At 39.7% G+C, this 18,273-nt stretch overlaps 1 protein-coding gene and 1 long non-coding RNA gene across 2 annotated transcripts in view; one reads left to right on the forward strand and one right to left on the reverse strand.

Annotated features, from left to right (window-relative positions):
- Positions 1-18,273, forward strand: part of LOC122972817 — a 41,922-nt gene extending 23,649 nt beyond the window's left edge. The window contains exons 8-9 of the long non-coding RNA XR_006399857.1: positions 10,221-10,336; positions 13,110-18,273. This is a non-coding gene — a long non-coding RNA (uncharacterized LOC122972817). The remainder of the gene's footprint in view (positions 1-10,220; positions 10,337-13,109) is intronic.
- On the reverse strand, positions 4,128-9,270 carry en2a (engrailed homeobox 2a). The gene is made up of 2 exons (XM_044340155.1): positions 8,042-9,270; positions 4,128-6,202 (listed from the first exon to the last, which is right to left on the reverse strand). The coding sequence occupies exons 1-2, from the start codon at positions 8,526-8,528 to the stop codon at positions 5,883-5,885; spliced, it is 807 nt and encodes a 268-aa protein (XP_044196090.1). The 5' UTR covers positions 8,529-9,270; the 3' UTR covers positions 4,128-5,882.

Here is an 18,273-nt window from a genome sequence, read left to right on the forward strand (position 1 = left end):
GCCATACGACATGGAAAAAAACAAGACGTGAAGATGTGCTGCATTTTGCACAAACTATAGTCCGAATACTGGTACTATCATTATGCTTAGTGCTGAAACAAGTAGTTGATTAATCAATGGATTAGTTAATCAACATAGATGAACAACAATTCTGATAATTGATGAATGGTTTAAGTGGTTTATCAAGTGAAAAGGTCGAACGGTTCCTGTTTTCAGCTTCTAAACTGAGGATTTGCTTCGTTTTACATCATGGAAACACTTTAAATCCCCTGATTTAGCTTTTATAAACACTGTAGTTTTAAGCAGATATAGGTGTTAAAGTATTTCTCAAGAACTGCACACATAAGTGGAGGGTGGTGTATGAACAGATAATGAATGACAATATAGTAGAACACAGTTGTAATAATATAAAATATGTCTCCATTGGAGAAGTTATAACTGATGACAAATATTCTGAATTAAAAACTTAAATGTCCTTATATCTACTTATAACTATTAATTTGTTATAAGCATTCATTAAATGTTTACATACTGTTTATAAATGCTAAATAAGGAGATGTAAAGTAAAGTTTCACCTATATCATGATGAATTGAATATCTATGGATTTCGAGCTGTAGGCCGGACAAAATAAGCCATTTCTAGCGTCACCTTGGGCTCTGTGAAATTGTTGTGTGCATTTTTCACACATTTATGCCATTTTATAGCTAAACAAAAAATCAGTTAAGGGAAGATGTTGCCAACAGATACACTGATAATGAAAATAATTGTCAATTGGAGACCTAATTGTCTTAAGCATGAACATGAAGTTATAAATGAACAAAATCTGTGGATGTTTCATGGGTTAAAATAAAGATGAATTGTTCTGCTTAGTGAAATATACCAGTGAAATATATGCTTCCACTTACCAGAAAGATAACATATCAGTATATGATGTTGAAAGTTAGTTATCATAGTTTTTTCATAAGTACTTGTTGTTTGATCTGTTGTCCTTGTGTCTCAGTGTTCAGTCTCAGTGTAACAGTAAGCAATTTTACCAAAGCCGTAGTCAATGTTATATCAAAAGCAATCTGTAAAAAATCGTGATTGAACTCAAAATGTAACTGAAATAATTGATGCAACCTGTGTCATCATTTGAAGTAGAACGAAAGCCAATTCCTTATGAACAGATATTTCCTATGATGTTTTCTCATCATTGTTTCTCCCTTTTTGCCACAGAGTAAATAAACAAAAAAAAAAGAAAAAACAAAGATTAACTGTCATATTTTGTGATACATCCACGATTCAGCCAATGTAGAGCAGAAACATTGCTGGTCAAAGCACTTTATAAACCACTTTGTGAAATTTAATGCCATGTTTTAATTCAATGCCACTGAGCAGAAAACATTCCTCTTAAAACCAGACATGGTAGCTACATGGGAAAAAGTATATGGATGTTTTTTTTTTTTTTCCTGAATTTCGTTAAGTGAACAAAAAGAATCTTTATTGAAAAGTCTTGCATCTTTTTTTTCAAGGGTCACTCAAACACGGTGTGTGAAATGAGAGTTGCCTGGGTGTGACTTTTCCAGAAAGCATCCGCTTGCTATTGTCTGCCTAGTCAACTTCTGCAGGCCCCAGCGCCCTGACTTCCATACATGAGAGATCAAGGGTTACCAAGGTGCTTTTGAGAAAGAAGGGCTCAGTGTGAGAGGGGACAAACCAGTCCACAAAATACTAATTTCCTTTGCATGTTAGGTGCCCTAGTGGGGATTCAGACGGGGTCACTGACACAGCCACTGGGGTTGAGGTTTTTTTTTTTTCCATCGTTGTTCTTAATGAGAACTTTTCAGTGGCTTTTGACTTGCTACGTATCTACAGCCTGTACAGTATGTAGCTTGATAATGTGCCTGAGTTTGCCCAAAAGAAAGTTTGTTCAGTCTCTGGCTGTTTATCCAGTGCCAGACAGAGGCACCTCATGTAGAAAAGGTAAAAGTAGTTCTGTCCACCTCTCATTCTTGCCAAAAAGTTCAGTCACTGAGCCACGGCATTAACTTGTATTCTAACAAGATTAAAATATATTCGTCCTGGGGATTAGCATAGTTAGGTGTCCTTTTGCCTCTTTTTTTCCTGCACTGGTGCGGTGACAGTGGGCTTTGATCTGTGTTGCGAGGCAAGAGTCCTGGCTTGGACCTAGCCATTCGAGTGCCAAGTGTGAAATTGGCCTGATGTCATCCCCATTCTTCACCTTTTACATCTTTCACCACTTTAATTATGTTTCCGCCACAAAGCCCAGGCACCTCTGAGCAGATTCCACTCTGGCCGTAGGAAGCATTTAGAAACTGTGGGTAAATGACACAGTAGGGGAGGGGGAGGATGGTAGGAGAGGTCATAGCAGGATGGGGCCCTTTTGTGTTTAGAGGTAGACATTGATACTTTCCTGATGTGTCCTCCTCTCACTTCCATTTTACAACATGAGAACTTTCTGAAATTGTCAGCAATACTCCAGAATTCCAGGCATGTTTTTTTTTTTTTTTTTTTTTTTTTTTTTTGCATCCTGTTCTAGGAGAGTTGTTTATTTCTCAGGGTTATCTACTCAGATTACTGATGATTTTTACTGTCATACAATTCGGTATCATGTTTAGATAGAAATGCACGACTTTCCTGTCGCACGAAGTGGTTTCGAAGCCCCAACCCTGCACCACTTCAGATCACTTGACCACCTGAATCTCACTTTCAGAGATGGGACAAATCATTCTCAGATAAAAACCTTTTGTTCCAGGAGAATGTGCCCATGCAGCCGTACAGCTTTAGCTATTGTTCATACATTGGTGTCCCTATCTGAACTTCAGGGAGCTTCTCTGCCTGTGAATATTTTGATGAAGGTTCCTATTGATGCGCTGAATGAAGGACCAAAACAACAGGGATATGCGTGCTTGAGTGTGCGAGCGGATGAGTGCAATGCGAGGTGGAAGAAAAATGAATGAAACGTGTTGGTGTGTGTGTGTGGGGATGTGTGCGTGCCAGGCAAGAATAAAATAAAACCAAGTGATAGTAAGACGTGTGTGTGCGTGTGTGTGTGTGTGTGTGTGTGTGTGTGTGTGTGTGAGAGAGAGCGAGCGAGCGAGAGAGAAGGGGAAGAGAGAGTATGAGTTGGTGAGTGAGAAAGCTCTGTGTGGAGAATGGGTTACCGAGGGGCGGGAGGGGGAAAACCAGCCACCTGCAGCCATGACAGGCTTTGACCTTCATTGCTCTCTCTCTCTCTCTCTCTCTCTCTCTCTCTCTCTTTCTGTCTCTCTCTGTTTCTCACCCCCTCCCTCCCTCCCTCTCTCTCTTTCTCCCTCTCTCCTTTCCACTCCCATTTCTGGATAGAAGCACAGGCTCTTTTGAGAAGCTGCAAGGAAGACTGACCGTCGTGGAGACAGTGCTGGGAGCAGCCCTATCTGCTCTAATGCTAGTCACTGGCCGTTAGACATGGCGTTCAAAGACTAGTGGTGCAAGTATGGAAATGCAGATAAGGCATTGTTGAGGAAACATGCCTGGGAATTGTTCAAGGCTTTCCCTTGCATAATGTTTGGCTGCTTTTGCAAATGTTTTAATCTCAAAACCCATGAATTTGATCCTCCTCGAATCTGATCCTGAACCGCCCATAGAATGAGTGGGTGTTTGCATGGAAACGATTGTCATGCTATTGAAATTAATGTTTGTGATCACATTTGTGAATATTTGACATCTGGCAACATTTAATTAAAACTACTATTGTATGTATTTCTGTTTTCTAAACACTTTTCGCTAGAAATGCATTAATAGTATTTCCTGCAGAAGCTCAGCATTGATTGAAGGTCACGTTTACTGTTTTTGTGACAAGATTTGAACCCTGTGCCTCATATAAAGATGTCGGAAACTTGTTTTTGTATAATCTTCAAGGTTTATTTACTCTTCTTTTGCACTTTTCTGGAGGCAGTTAATTACACAATTAATACATGATACAAATTATGTACATTTATACCAAAGAATACTTCCAACATAAAATAAAAATAGCATTGTATTCTACAACTCTGTGTTGTAATTTTATTTAAACATGTTCATATATAGATAGATATACGCTGATGAGTAAATTCATAATGTCGTACCAGCAGTTTTCATAAAGGCATTAAACTTGAATAGTCTGCATTTGAAGTAATACTGCTTCTCTGATTCGGCACAGTTCTGTTTCATAAAAAGTTCACACTTGAACTTTAAGGCAAAGTGTGTTTCTGTTTGGTGGATTTTAATTCACACACACTTTTTGCAGATACACAACAAAACACTTTGAAAGGCAAAAAGTCCACAATTTGGTATGGATACAGTCTAAAACTTAGCTCGATCATACTTTTGTCGATAAAGACCAAAGTTTATAAACACAGTTATTTGCCCAAGTACAACAAATTGCAGCTTTCATGCAAAAGGCCCCATAAACTATTTTTCATTCACAATAAAAGAAAACAAAAAGAAGTTATTGCAAGATAAACAAGCAGTGTAAACACCTCAGATATCTACTCTAAAGCAACACTGGTCATTGGATAGATTTTTTTCTCAATATAATCTATATAAATACACATATGAAGTCCTTTCAACAACGATAAGAGATTTCCAACATTTGTAATACAGTCACTGACGGATTTGCCTTCTTTAATGATATATGGATATGTAATAAAAATGTATATAGAGAAAGATTTAACAAGAACATCCAATAACCTGCATTTATAGTCTATGCTCAAGAGTGCGCAAAATGGTTGTCATCATTGTCTTTATGCTACAGAGTTGTTTCTGTGACTTTATAGGCAGCATTATAGCCTTCAATTCATTTAGCTACAAAACATGATTGATATTGCTATTTAAAACTATAATAGCTGCACTGATGCATTGGTATAACGAAGGGAACACGCGCATAATTGTTTAAAGGCTATGAGGCGACCACATACATATAAGCAAGGCCTAACTTCGCTTTTTAGTTAAGTGGCGTGTTAGAAAAAAAAAAGCGCTCCCTCTCTCAATCACTTAGGTCTGTACATGATAATAAACTGTTCCTGTGATTTTTTTATTTGTATTTTTTAAAAACGTATCAAAATTCATAGTCTGCCCAATTAGGTCTGCAACTGACACTCAAAAAGCACCTCCCTCTGTCCATTTTTACATCATAAAACAACCAAGAAAACCAACAAGCATGGAAATAAAATCGTGTTAGCATTTATTTAAATTCACAGTAGCCTGGATGCAGCAGAAAAATATTCTTTGGACTTAAGTTTGTTCACCTCACTGACAAGATCGAAACGTGCCAGTTAGTTAAAATGTAAAATGATGACAATCATGGATAGCAGTATAGGCCTATATAAAATGAAGTGTAAGCATTTGTACCTCCTGGGGGGGGCGAGAACGACAAACAATGAAAACATACCTTTATACAACATCTTTTATAGACGTGATATTGCAGAAATATCTCTCTCTATTTTTTTAAACAATTTATGCTGGTATACTCTATACACTGGCCCTTTATTCAATGAAATTATTGCATTGTAGGCTTGATTAAACCTCCCATATAACGAAAAATCACTATAATATTCCTATAGGAACCTATAGAGACCTATGATATGATTAAATATTCCTGAAGGGACCCAGTTAGTCCAGCGACCTTATTGTTCCTTTGTAGTATTTTTTAAAATATTTTCTAGGGTTGTAGGGACCCATCTGTAGTAGGTCAACATTGAGTAATAGTGACTTTATGGTATTTTTATCTGCTGTTGTATCATTAAATATTCCTGACTTATGTTGTGATACATCTGTAAAAAAAAGAAAAGAAAAAAGAAATCTATCATAGGATTACTATAGGTTCTTTTTCGTCAGGAGGCTGCTGTTACTTCTCTGGAAATCAATCGCTGTCTGATTTTTCATCTTTCGACGTGACGGTGGCGTGATTGTACAGTCCCTGTGCCATCAGGTGTAAGGCCAGACTGTTTTTAGTGCCGCTGGACTTCTTGATTTTGGCCCTCTTGTTCTGAAACCAGATCTTGATCTGGGACTCGTTCAGGCCCAGTTCCTGCGCCAGGTTCTGCCGCCTCTGCTCGGTCAGATACCGGTTTGTCTGAAACTCCGATTTTAGTCTTTGCAGCTGCTCTGCTGTGAAGGCCGTCCGTGGTCGCTTGTCCTCTTTGCTGGTCGTTTTCTTCTTTGGTTTGCGAGATCTCGGCCCTGTAGTGTAGGGGATGTGGGGGGTGGGGGGTCACAGACATACAAATGTGGTTTATGAGTATCCAAATGTCGGTCAGAAATGAGAATAGCTTATAAACGTTTATCTTCGTTTAGGCAAACAGTGTCATAGCAACTTTAGACCCAGCACATGCATGGCTTGATTACATTTTTCCAACTTTGCATTTAGGTTATTCAAATGTATCCAAACCATGTGCCGTAAAAGGCTAATTTAGAAAAAAAGTAGGATTTCTAAACTTGTTTTAATAAACACAATAAAGACATAAGTCTTTGAAATGCAAACAAATGTCTGTTTAGACATCTGTTGTCATTATGTTAATCTCTTTAGTACAAATAAAATCACAAAAATACGTTTCACTGGTTCTCTAAAGCATTTTGGACAACGGGATAAAAAACCCAGAAGAAGACTGATTGTAAAATGTTGACACGTCCACTGAAGAAAACAACCAAGAAACAAAAACCTCCCCTCCCTCCCTGTCTCTACTCTTCGCTTACACACGAACGTGAACTTACACACACACACACACACACACACGCTGACACTGCCTATAGTAAGCTATAGTAAGGAATTATTAACCAATAGGGCAACACTGGGAAAACATCGCTGACACATCTCAGCCATTGTGCAGGTGAGTTGAAATGCAGGATAAATTTCAATGCTGCTACTTTGCATTTTTGTTTTTGTGGGCCACTTGAAAAGCTCCTCAATGGGCAAACGTGAACTGAATTTGGGCAGCACACACTGGATACACATTAATTTTCCATTTGGATGGAGGCCTATTTGGTGGAACTTTGGGCTAAGTGTTTGGTTCCCTCCTCCAAGCAGTGCAAAACATTAATGAAACAACATAATACAGGCCGAACCTTTATACTGATGAATCAGCTTGTGTGTGTGTGTGTGTGTGTGTGTGTCTTTTTTTTTTCTCCAACCAGCCCCATATAAAAACTGTGCAGCTCTACAACTCGTAGTAGTCGCCTACGCCACTCCATACAGCGTTACATAATGCATGAGAACAAGTTGTACTCCACTTTTGATAGACACTAATAAAAATATACTTGATATTAATCTTGCTGCTGGCTGAGAAGTTGTAGCCTGTGTTTTCTTATAAATAAAGATTACAACATAAAAAGAGAGCTCACTCCTGGACCGCATATACATGGGCTATGGGAGCGTCCATTGTGAAAACAGATGCATATTTAATTCATCCCGAACACAACTCGTTTGTGCGCTCGTGGAAAGCAAAACAGATAGATATGACAAGTGCAGCAAATATTATTTTGCAGAATCTCTGGAAGACATCCAGCCTTATGTTTACTGTATCGTAGCCTGTTATCATATTCATAACCCGAGGAAATTTGCAAGAAGACTACCTCGAATGAGAATATTTTTGTGAGGAAAAAGCACGCGCAAAATGTTTAGAAATTAGCTGATTTTATTTAACGTTTTGGTGTATTTTGGTGAGTAGTTAAAATATTAAGATTTAAAGAAAGTTTTGCTGTATTAAATATATATTTTTCTGTCTTGTCTGCGTTTAAAATAGGCCTACTCTCACCGAAAAAATATATTTTTAAATGTGGTATTTTTCTGCATCGTAAAAGCGTATATGGTTCATGTAGTCTACTGTGAGATAGTTGTTTTGCATGAATTCTCCAAAAAATCTAAAGTGATTCAGGCCTGTATTTGGTAAATTGTCAGTGTGCGCTGCTCAGCACGGTTCGCTCTGCTCTGCTCGGGAGAAGTCGGTCAAGGCATCCGGGGTCAGTGTTACGGGGTATTTCAGGTTACCGAGAACACGGTATAGTAAAACGCATGGCACTAACCTGAAGAAGGCCTGTCCGAGTATCTGGTGCAGTAAACCCAGGCTGGCCACAGCATGGACTGAGACGTGGCTGGGGTTGAGCTGGCTTGGGAACTGTCTGAGTCTGAGCTTAGGCACTGGTCTCCGTTCTCCCCGCGGGGTTTCAGGGGCTCCTCGGCGGCTATAGCTGGCTTCTTGGACCCGGTAACCGTGTGTGGAGTGGAGGTCCCCTCCGCCGGCACCGTGCTCCCCACCGGCTCGGTCTGAGGGGCGGCGGGGCTGTTGTGGCTCTCCCGCGATGCCAGGCTATTCTCTTCGCGGTTTGCGCCCCCGTCCTTTTTCCGTCCGAAATCCGGCCGCAGGATGTTGTCGATGAAGAAATTGGTGACCCGGTGAGGGATCTGCAGGTTCCCCGGCGCCTGTAAGAGGGGAAGGATAGCTCTGTTTGATCCATCCGCCGACTCCTGCCGCTCCACCACGTCTCTGTTGCCGTGATCATTTTCTTCCATACTGATTCACTTTCCCCGCTTTACTCTCTTTAACCCCTTTATCGCTCTCTCCGCTGCAATAAAATTCGCAAGGAACTTCGGAGAAAATTAAATTGCAAAAAACTGCACGGGTAAAATAAATAAAAAAATAAAAAAACTCAAATACTAGTGGGTGCCTTGGACACCATGCAAAGCCTTGCGGTAGTGTCCTCTGAGAAAAGCATACTTTTTTGACATATATCCCTTCAATGTCGGGTTACAACTGATATCGTAGAGCTAAAACATGTGCCATTTGCGCACCATCCAATTTAGTGTTATCCGATTTCAGTGCGCTCAGTAATGCCTACACCTAAACTAAACTAAGGGTAAATAAAGAGGCTGCTAAACTGATGCTCTAATACTCTCACTCTGGAGTTTTGTTCTTATTTTCAATACAAGCCCCTCGAGTGACGTTTTCCCACCGTCCTCCCAGACACGTGCCTTGGACCAATAGGATGGGAGGAACCAGGCCATGTGACCACGACTCCAGAGCAGTCCACAAACGCCCATCCTCGCCTTAGTAAAGGGGAAGAGTCCTGGACTAACGGAGAAGAAGCCTAAATCCTGTGCATGCTCTAAGATACTCCCAATAATTCATCTGTGTTTATGAAACTGTAACTTTTTTTTTTAGTTTTCATTTGCAAAAGGAACACATGATGCACACTACCTTGTTTGTGTTTATTAAAACAAAAGGAGATTGAAGCATCGGCTGTCAAAGTGCGGGGACCCCCGGGGTTCCTTGCTGGCAAGACAGAGAGGGATTCCCAATAAAAGGAGGACTAGTAAATTTTTTTTAGCGTATTTGAATGCACTATAAGACACCTGAGCAGTAAAGAAGTTTCACCCTATTTTAGCTCCCCACAATATTACTATAGTGAAGTATTACATGTGTAACAATAAAAATCTACTCATATGAAAGCAAATAAGACAAAATGTTATATGAAAATGGGACTATGTGGCCTAATGTGGATATATTTGGGGATCCGAACGTTGAAATCTTTGAGGCCACCTGTTTTGAAGTATCATATGAAAATACAGGACTAATATACCTCCAAATATACTGAAACATGACTATTTTGTGGAGATATTTCAGAGTATATCTGCATTAAAGGTCATTATAATACCTATGAGGTCAGTTTGACTCTGGGTAACTTAAAGTCAGTTTGTCCTGGCCAAGGTTAAATGCGGAAAACAGAATTGCTTCTTGTCTGTATGCTCACATTTTCAACTTTGGGTGGAGTAACCATATTTTCTTGAAAATTGAATTTCATCCCAAAATATGTATCTCCTCCTAACGTATAGCAACACATTTGTGTTTATATTATGAAATTTAACCCTTTAGATATTTTTTTTGCAGGATGCTCTAATGTGTCATGTTGCTCAGTCGCCTTTTAATTGGCAGCAAAACGCATCAAAACTGAAGATATGACAGCCAAAGAGTGTTTCCTGTCTGATTTCAAGCGCGCAGGGATGCGTGTTAAGTATTTTTGATGTTCTCATGTTCGCCTGTCGTGACGCTGCGGTCGACCAAGAACTGGGTCCATATCCCTTTAAAAGAAATCAGTGATGCAAACAAACTGTTTTGTGCACGGTGCTCAGGATACTGAGTCGCGCCAAAGACAAAACTTTGAGTAACTTTGCTGACCAGCGCTAAGTTTGTATTTCTCCTCTCAGGACGCCACCGGGCAGCAGGGACGGCTCAGCCCGCTCTCCGCTGGCGTTTGAACCGGGGCTGCGCGTAAAAAAGTGTGCATCGAGGAGGACCAGAGGAGCAGCAAGACTGAGACTGAGTGAGGAGCCTTTGCACAATATTCAGCCAGCTGCCTTCTTTTTTTATTATTATTATTACACGTATGCATTGTATTTTTCCTATAGTTGTATGTGGGAGCCACTTTGATCCAAATTTCTTAAATTACGCACAACATATTTTGTTGTATAATGTGATTATTTGTGCATCAAAGGCCAATCAGCCGTTATAATGTAGATACATTAAGTTTTATTTGAGCCGTGGTCATGTTTGCCATGAAATTGGGGTTTTTACAGACGCTATGAATGGTTTGCTGACCCAAACTGCTGTTTTGATTTGTATTTGTGACACGTTAAACCCCGTAATTTAAGAGCGAGTCTAAACCTGGTATTGTCCTGCGGGAAACAGCAAACCCTTGACTTTTCACTTGTTAAATACAGGCCTTGTGCAAATTGCAAAGCAATTATGGTGAAATCTTACTGCCTAAAATATTTGTCTGGGCTTAATCTGGGGTTTGTGTTGAAACGCGTCTCGACAGCTCATATACACACAGATTCACAAGGTGGTTCCAAGATGATTTTTCAAAAAAAATAATCTCAGATTGAAAGTGTTTTTTTTTCTTATTATTGTCTAATGATGCTGCATTTTAAAAAGCTTCTTATCCCAAATCTACCTGATCAACAACCTCTGCTCCTGCCTCACACATGTCCCCATCACAAAGGGCCCATCCAAGCTCCCATGTCGGCTGCTGAAGTGAAAGTTGGGAGTGAAACATGTAATTAGACAGGCCACTCTCATGCTGCGATTGTTTCTCACTTGTGAGGGGAAGCGCAGATTAATGTTGAGCGCTAAATAAGCAGCAGACAATGGAGGCACAGACAGGCCGCTACCGCCTGGGTTTGGCCTCTAACCTCACAGCAAAACAGGGATGTCTGGAGGAAATGACACCATTTCAGGCTCTGAATTATAATATGAGTCAAAGCATGTGCACTGCAAAAAAATATATACATTTCTATAAGCCAAACTAGTCTGCTATTGAGCTCCAAAATCTTATATTTCTTTATAAAGAGAAAGATTTGCCACTTATTTCACTTGTTTGCACCTAAAAGAGCGTTTTACTTGACTGGTTTTAAGATTCGGGAATAGTGCTTTTACGCATCCTTTTTCAAGAAAATTCTCGAAAGCTGTGTAAAGAAGTTATCTCACCATACTGCAGGTTTTTAGTAAGAAAGCGAGATTTCAAGACTCAAAACTGGACCTTAAGTGTATTTTTTGCAGTGTGTACTTTAGAGAGCCTACTATCCCACTATTGTGAGGTTTTGATTCACTATTGTCTGGTCACTTGTTTTGATTTTGCTCCTGTTTTAGTTGGAAACGTCATCTCAATAATCACTATCTTTAGTTTACTGAGTATTTCTGTTGTTGGACATGTAAGCGAGACTTTTTTGGTTTACTTTGCTGATTGCGGATGAATATATCATCTTGGACAGCTTGTCCTAGTTGTTTGCTGCTCAAAAAACAGTGCTGTAGCATTCAGCTGAGTTGCATTTTTACAATATTGTTGCTTTTGATTTATTTTTAATTTTTAAGTTCAGTCAGACATAACAGACTCATAGTGCAAGTCTCATTTTGGCTGTTTTGTGTAATGCTTTAAACTACAGTATATTTAGATTGTGAAATCTCTTCGTGTTCAGTCTTTAGGATGTTTGTTTTTTTCATAATTGATACATTCAGAAGAAACTGCAATTTTAAAAGGAAGCTTTTATGATGCTTGCTCACCCTTGAAGATGGTGGTTTTTTTTTTAACTGAGCCTGGGATGAAATTGGCATGTGAAACCAACAATAATTTTTATTTTTCCTGCTTGAGACATTATCAAAAATTATCCAAATAAATCCTAAATACCAAGAATGTTATTACGCGCATGTGCTTCAAAGCATGCCAGACTCGGACTGGATTACAGGCGTTTATAGTTTTTGTTTAAGGTGACTTTAAGACTTGTACATGTGTACTTTTCACATTTTGATAATGCAGTGCAATAAGAGAAAGCTGTTTCTGTTTGCAACCAATTTCTAATGAACTCAAATGTGTGCAGGATAGCAGCCTGGTCTGCCGTCTTTTCACATGTTGAACAAAACACTTTTCATATCCAGCTGTTATTTGCTGCATTTTGTTCCATAACACTCTGTCACGTCACTTCTAAATAAACGCCAGCAAACCACGTCAACTCACTAATCAATGATGTGAAGTTTAAGAAAAATCTTTTTTTTTTTTTTTTTTTTTTGCAAAAGCGTACATTGAGATTACTGTATCATGCTTAAAGCATAGACTAGATACATTTATTATCGCCACGAATATATTCTGTTCTTGTTCAGAGAAGCAGGACATATTGATTATTGTACATGTCATGTCTGTCAGGTTCTACTAAATAGTGAATGCTTCAGTTTCTTCTCTCTTTTTTTTTTCTTGTTTGTTTCAAAAAAGCAGTGGAGCAGCTCTTCTGCGTTTCAGGGAATGGTTAACACTGTATCCTTTATTATTATTATTATTATTTTATTATATTCAAGGCTGGTAATGCACAGATTTTTGTATCTGTGCAGCCTATAAATCCAGTAACTCGATCTATTTCATATTCACTTATAGCTCTACACCTCTCAACCCCTCCTCATCCTCCTCCTCACACACATACACACACACGCACACACGTATATACACCCCTCCTACTACTATAATAAATCGCATGCATTGTGCGCATGTGCCCTGTCCTTGAGTTCCTATAACCTATTTTTTTTTTTCCCCTCTGTATTTTCCTTGGTAGGATTGTCTTACACGTCACCAGCGCTCAGTACTATGGAGTACTACAAAAGGTGACGCGCAGAAGGAGGATTTGTGAATGGACGCCGTGATGTGTGCGCCAGCTCACAGATCAGAGGGCGGTGGGACCTCTGCAGATGCACCCCCACCCAGCAACTCCCCCCCCCCCCTCACACACACCCCCCCCCTGCCTCCCTCCCTCTCCCGGTCACCATCCCTCTCTCCAGATGAATGGGGGTCTCTAAGATATCAGCTCTGTCACCATACAGGGGTCGGACCAAATCCTCCAGCTTCCTGTGCCTTTTCAAAACCTGAAAGCACGTCTCTCCTATTTGATGATCCTGTATGATTTTGTTTTAGTTGCGCTTTTGTGGGCCTGGAAGCTCGCTGCTCCCTGTTTTTTGGGGGTTTTTTTTCATCCCGGGTCAGCCAAGAGCATGACAGCCGAATTAGAAAAGATGATAAGCGGGCCTAATTGCGTCTACACTGCAAAAAGTTAATCAGTTTAGAAATTTAAATGATATAAAAAAATACATTTTAGGATTTGGGGAGAAACTTGCACCTGTTTCCCAGTGCCCCATTGTTTCCCAGGAATATTCCAGAAACAAGCAGTCTGCCAGTGTGTTGAATGTGGCAGAATTGGGAAGATCGAGGGTAAATCATGTGAAAAAGTTGATTTGTATTAGAAACAAACGCCATTATTTTATGGCATTGGTACATGCTTTCCACTTGCGTCAAGACTGGATATTTTTGCAGTGTAACGTACGAACATCTGCCTGATTAGTAGGCTACTATTGCTTCATATTACTGTGCAAATCTTGCAGAAATAGACCCCACTGTAGCAGATGTAACTTCGAAACTATACTTTTCATTCTTCTAAAAGTCAAAACATGATATGAAACACAAGTTTGGATTCGTATTTTTAAGGAAAACACGGGATGCCCCTCAAAGTCTGCTTCTTTTATGAATTTATTGTTGTTTCTGTTGGTGTATCACCTTCCAGATAACATCCTTTACCCCACTATTTATTCATCATACAACGCTTTATGTAGGATAGAGGATGTCTATATAATATATTTTTTTCCCGTGGTGTGAATGTGTTTACAGAGAAATCCTCTGGAGTCACCACGCAGCGGACTTTGGAGCTGCTGAATATTCTGGTTTCAGTCCTTTATAGGTTTTAATAACTCTTAATCCGTCTGATCGGTCTGGCGTAGATAAGTCTCATTTGAATTGGGATTGTTCTTAAGGAGCGGCTCGTATTTCTCCACAGAAGTCTCAAACAGAGCTTAGCACAAACAACTGCACCACCCTGAGCGCAATTAAGGCCTCAGCTAAATTAGATGAAGGCTAATTGAATGCAGCTGAGTTCCCATCAGCAAACTCTTGAATGCTTCGCTAATATGAGAAAAACGTCCAGTGGATAGTCACTGTTTTTTTTTTTTCCTTCAAGTTTTTAAGGAGTAAATATTTATTAAAATGTCAAACAAGTAAATTTGCTTACAGACATAAAGCAGCAGCACTCCTGTCTGAATTTACGTCCTTTTGGAGCTCGAAATATTTTTTAAAAAGTTTTCTCATTACTCATAAGAGGAAAAAGTTACAGCTGTGGGTTATATTGAGTTTGCTGGATGTGGAGTGTGAGAGTGTTTTTTGTTTACACAACTATAACTAAGATCCATTTAAAAGTCACAGAAAAAAAACTGCTAAACTATGAATTTTTAATGTTGTGGTCTTTCTAGTTTTGCGGTGGAAAATATAGTTTTAACAAAGTTAGTGATTCGTGTACTAATCATAAAAAGGCTTATTACGACCGAAAGTTGGTCTACGGGAAAGAGGAGTGACATAAAACTTAAGCTGAAAGAACATTAGGAGTCAGTTTGTTCAATTTTTCAATCTTTTATTGCAAAATGTGGAATCTTAAATAGATTTAAGATTTAAATAAGAAGGGAGAGCCCATTCCCAAACTAATCAGCTCTTAATAAACCAAAAGTAGAAAATAAAGTGTGCACAAAGAAATTAAAGTTACAATAGTAAACTTCACACACAGAAAACAATAGAAAAGATAATGAAACAAAAATGTCAGATCTCCTCTGGACCAGTAATTTCATCCTTATACGTTTAGTGCCAAACATGCGTCACTTTAAATCATCATCCAGCTTGTTTCTGTTATTTCAAAATTAATTAAAGGAAGCAGAACTGCTGCTGATCCAGTAACAGTTACTTTAAGATACAATGGCAAAAGAAACAAAAGTTTAAAAAAGAAAAAATTGTGGAGAAAAGGAAGATCAGGCAAACAAACAGTAAAGTTTATTTAGTTTTACGTGGAGTTTCTTCTTCTGTTTCTGTAAAACCTGTAGAAGTGTTGCACTCTCGTTCTCATGTCACAACAAACACGTAAAAGTAATTAAAAAGTCATTTTATGAGGCCTCGGAGTTTCTTCACAGCCGCTGTTATCTACGTTGATAGTCAACTGGTGTCAGGTCCGCAGTATCATGAAGGTTTTCCAGCTGGTCGGCAGGACTTTCCACATGTCGGGACGTCTTACTTGTGACAGCAAAGAATGAACTGCACGTGGTGGCTATTTCCGTAAGGTTAATGGGTTTACATTCTCAGTCATACAGAACAAATAGGCTACCATGCAACATGGGGGGGATTGGGGTGCTGAGAGGGGGCATTTATGAATGAAAAAAGTGCCGCTAAACAGACCTCAAAAGAAAGGCCAATGTAATGTAAAACGTGCGTCAAAGCTGCAGAGGCGCGCCGCAGTCTACCTGGTGTTCAATGATTCAATGACCCTCACTCAGATCAGATCAGATCAGATCAGCTCAGCTCAGCTCAGCTCAGCTCGGTGGCCCTCGAGTTCTCGGTCCCCTCAATCCCCACATGCGGGGCATCCAGGGATGCTTTTCGGGGTTTGGATCGTCCACATGCCTCATGCACCTGTCCCGAACTCCTGCATTCGTTTATGAGGAGGGAGGAACAAGTGGGAGAGAGACAGGTGGAGAGCACTTGCTCCAGCATGAACTCATATTTGTTGAGCAGGTGCTTGCAAAACATCTATTATATTTTTTATGCTTTATCTTAAAATATCTTTCTATCCTCCATCATGGAGCAGTTTGCAATCACTACATCTAGCTTAATTCTCCCCAAAAATGCATGATCAGTTTGTCCTGTAAAGATTATTTTCCCAATCATATTCAACTTCAATTCAAACAAGTGTTATAACTGATTATTTGTGTGTTTTTTACCGAACAATATCAAATCAACAAACTACATGTGTTTACAGCACAGTAGCTATAGAAAGTTGCACAGTTAAAAATCCCAAAATCTAGCATTGCAAGTTTTTCTGCCGATTATTTCCGTTTTCAGATTGGAGGTCATTCTAAATGGGAGAAACAATTCGTGTTATGTCTTCGGGTCCAGCTTGCAACTTTAATTATAGTGGGCGGAGGTCAGTCGTAAGCGGTTACTCGACCCCTCTCCCTGTGTGGCATCGCCGTCCTGCGCCGTTTAACTCGCCAAAATAGTGCTGGCCTCCCCTGAAAGCGCCATGTGCGACGGAGTCCCTTTCACCCCCCTGCGCACCTGAGTTGTTTTTACCCCCCAGTCTCGGATATGCTGTGAATTTGTCACTTATCAGGGCGGGCTGTCAAAGGCCATTTTAGGCGCAATAACTTTCCCAGATGGATTTAGCCTGCCAACTTTGTGCATCTCTCAGCAGCGAGGATGAATAGGCTGCGTGCATGTTGCTTCCCCACGAATATCTCTTACGCCTACTAATGAAGTCTGATTAAAACATAACAAACATCGACCTTTAGTGCATCCTAAACAGGGCTGCAAGTATGATTTGGATTATGCAAATTTGAGAAAGGAAAAGCCAGAAAGTCTCCATCCTTTGACATTATAGAAGTAGGTGACAAAGGACAAATTCCCTACAAGAGTCCATAAACAAATGAGTTTGTTTAAATTTGCTGTAGATCTGACTGCTCTACACCACACAACAGGTGTCAGGGCTTTGATTTTCAGGAAGGTATAGGCATGTTTATATATTTAGTTATGTATTTCCTTTACACAATTAAATCAGATTTTTTTAAAAAAGCAACCCCTCATATTTTAATATTTTATCAGATTCATGCCTGCCTGTTTGTGAGATGTCACGAGATGCAGAGTTTTTGTTTTCTGCCTCTCAGGTTTTAGATCTTTGCAGCGGGCATGCTCACCTTGATTTATTCCATTACCTTTTATTCAGTTATTATTACCCTGGTTCGATTTACAGAGTCTGATCTGGGCTGTAAGATGCACTGGGTGTGTTTAATTTACACTGGGAAGGATTTGTTTGGATAGCATGCATAATGTGCCATCACCTGAGGTTTATGCTGTCATTTTATGATTGTCCTGCGGAGGAAGAGGAGGAATCAACAGGAATGGCACACAAGGCTGAGCATGCTGACTGAACTGATAAATCCCACCGAGACATTGTTTACGCTGCTAAAGATGATTCTGTGTCTGTAAGCTTGTTCCTTGTGTTTTTATTTTTTATTTTTATGCAGATCTTTTGCTTGTATCCCTTTGATTTGCCTGTGGTTTAACCTAGAGAAGTGGAGGGATGACCACCAAAAAAAAAAAAAAAAAAAAGCTGCTACTTAAATAAGTAAATGAATGAAAGGTATGAACGGATCAGTTCACCCTCTGACAGGAATACGTAGAGAAGGCAGAGAGCAGCCTGAAACTGCAATTGAATGGGATCTGAGAGGTAATTTGAACTAAAATGGAGTCCACTTCTGAGCCACTCACTCAGCCCCCCATGGCATCCACTGTAATTCATTATTCCTGGCCGGCACTGGGAGAGGCAATGAGCGAGGGCAGAGGACAGGAGTGGACCCAGCTCTGGTGTAATGAAGACTCAGTAGACCTAAACGACACACACTCGCACACACACACACTTGCACACACACAATCTTTCATTATATTTCACAGAGAGCAGGACATTAATGCCACTGAAGACCTTTTGGCAGAGAAATAAGAGTGTGCAATGATTTTCTCCACACTCAATCCATTTCATTGACCTTTTCTATCATGCATGTGACTCTGCTGCTCACTGCAGTGTGAGATAAATATTCCAATATTCCCGCTCACTGTTTAATAAATTATCATTTTGAATCTGA

The sequence above is a fragment of the Thunnus albacares genome, chromosome 21 (genome assembly GCF_914725855.1).
Source record: "Thunnus albacares chromosome 21, fThuAlb1.1, whole genome shotgun sequence".
Classification (NCBI taxonomy): Eukaryota; Metazoa; Chordata; class Actinopteri; order Scombriformes; family Scombridae; genus Thunnus; species Thunnus albacares.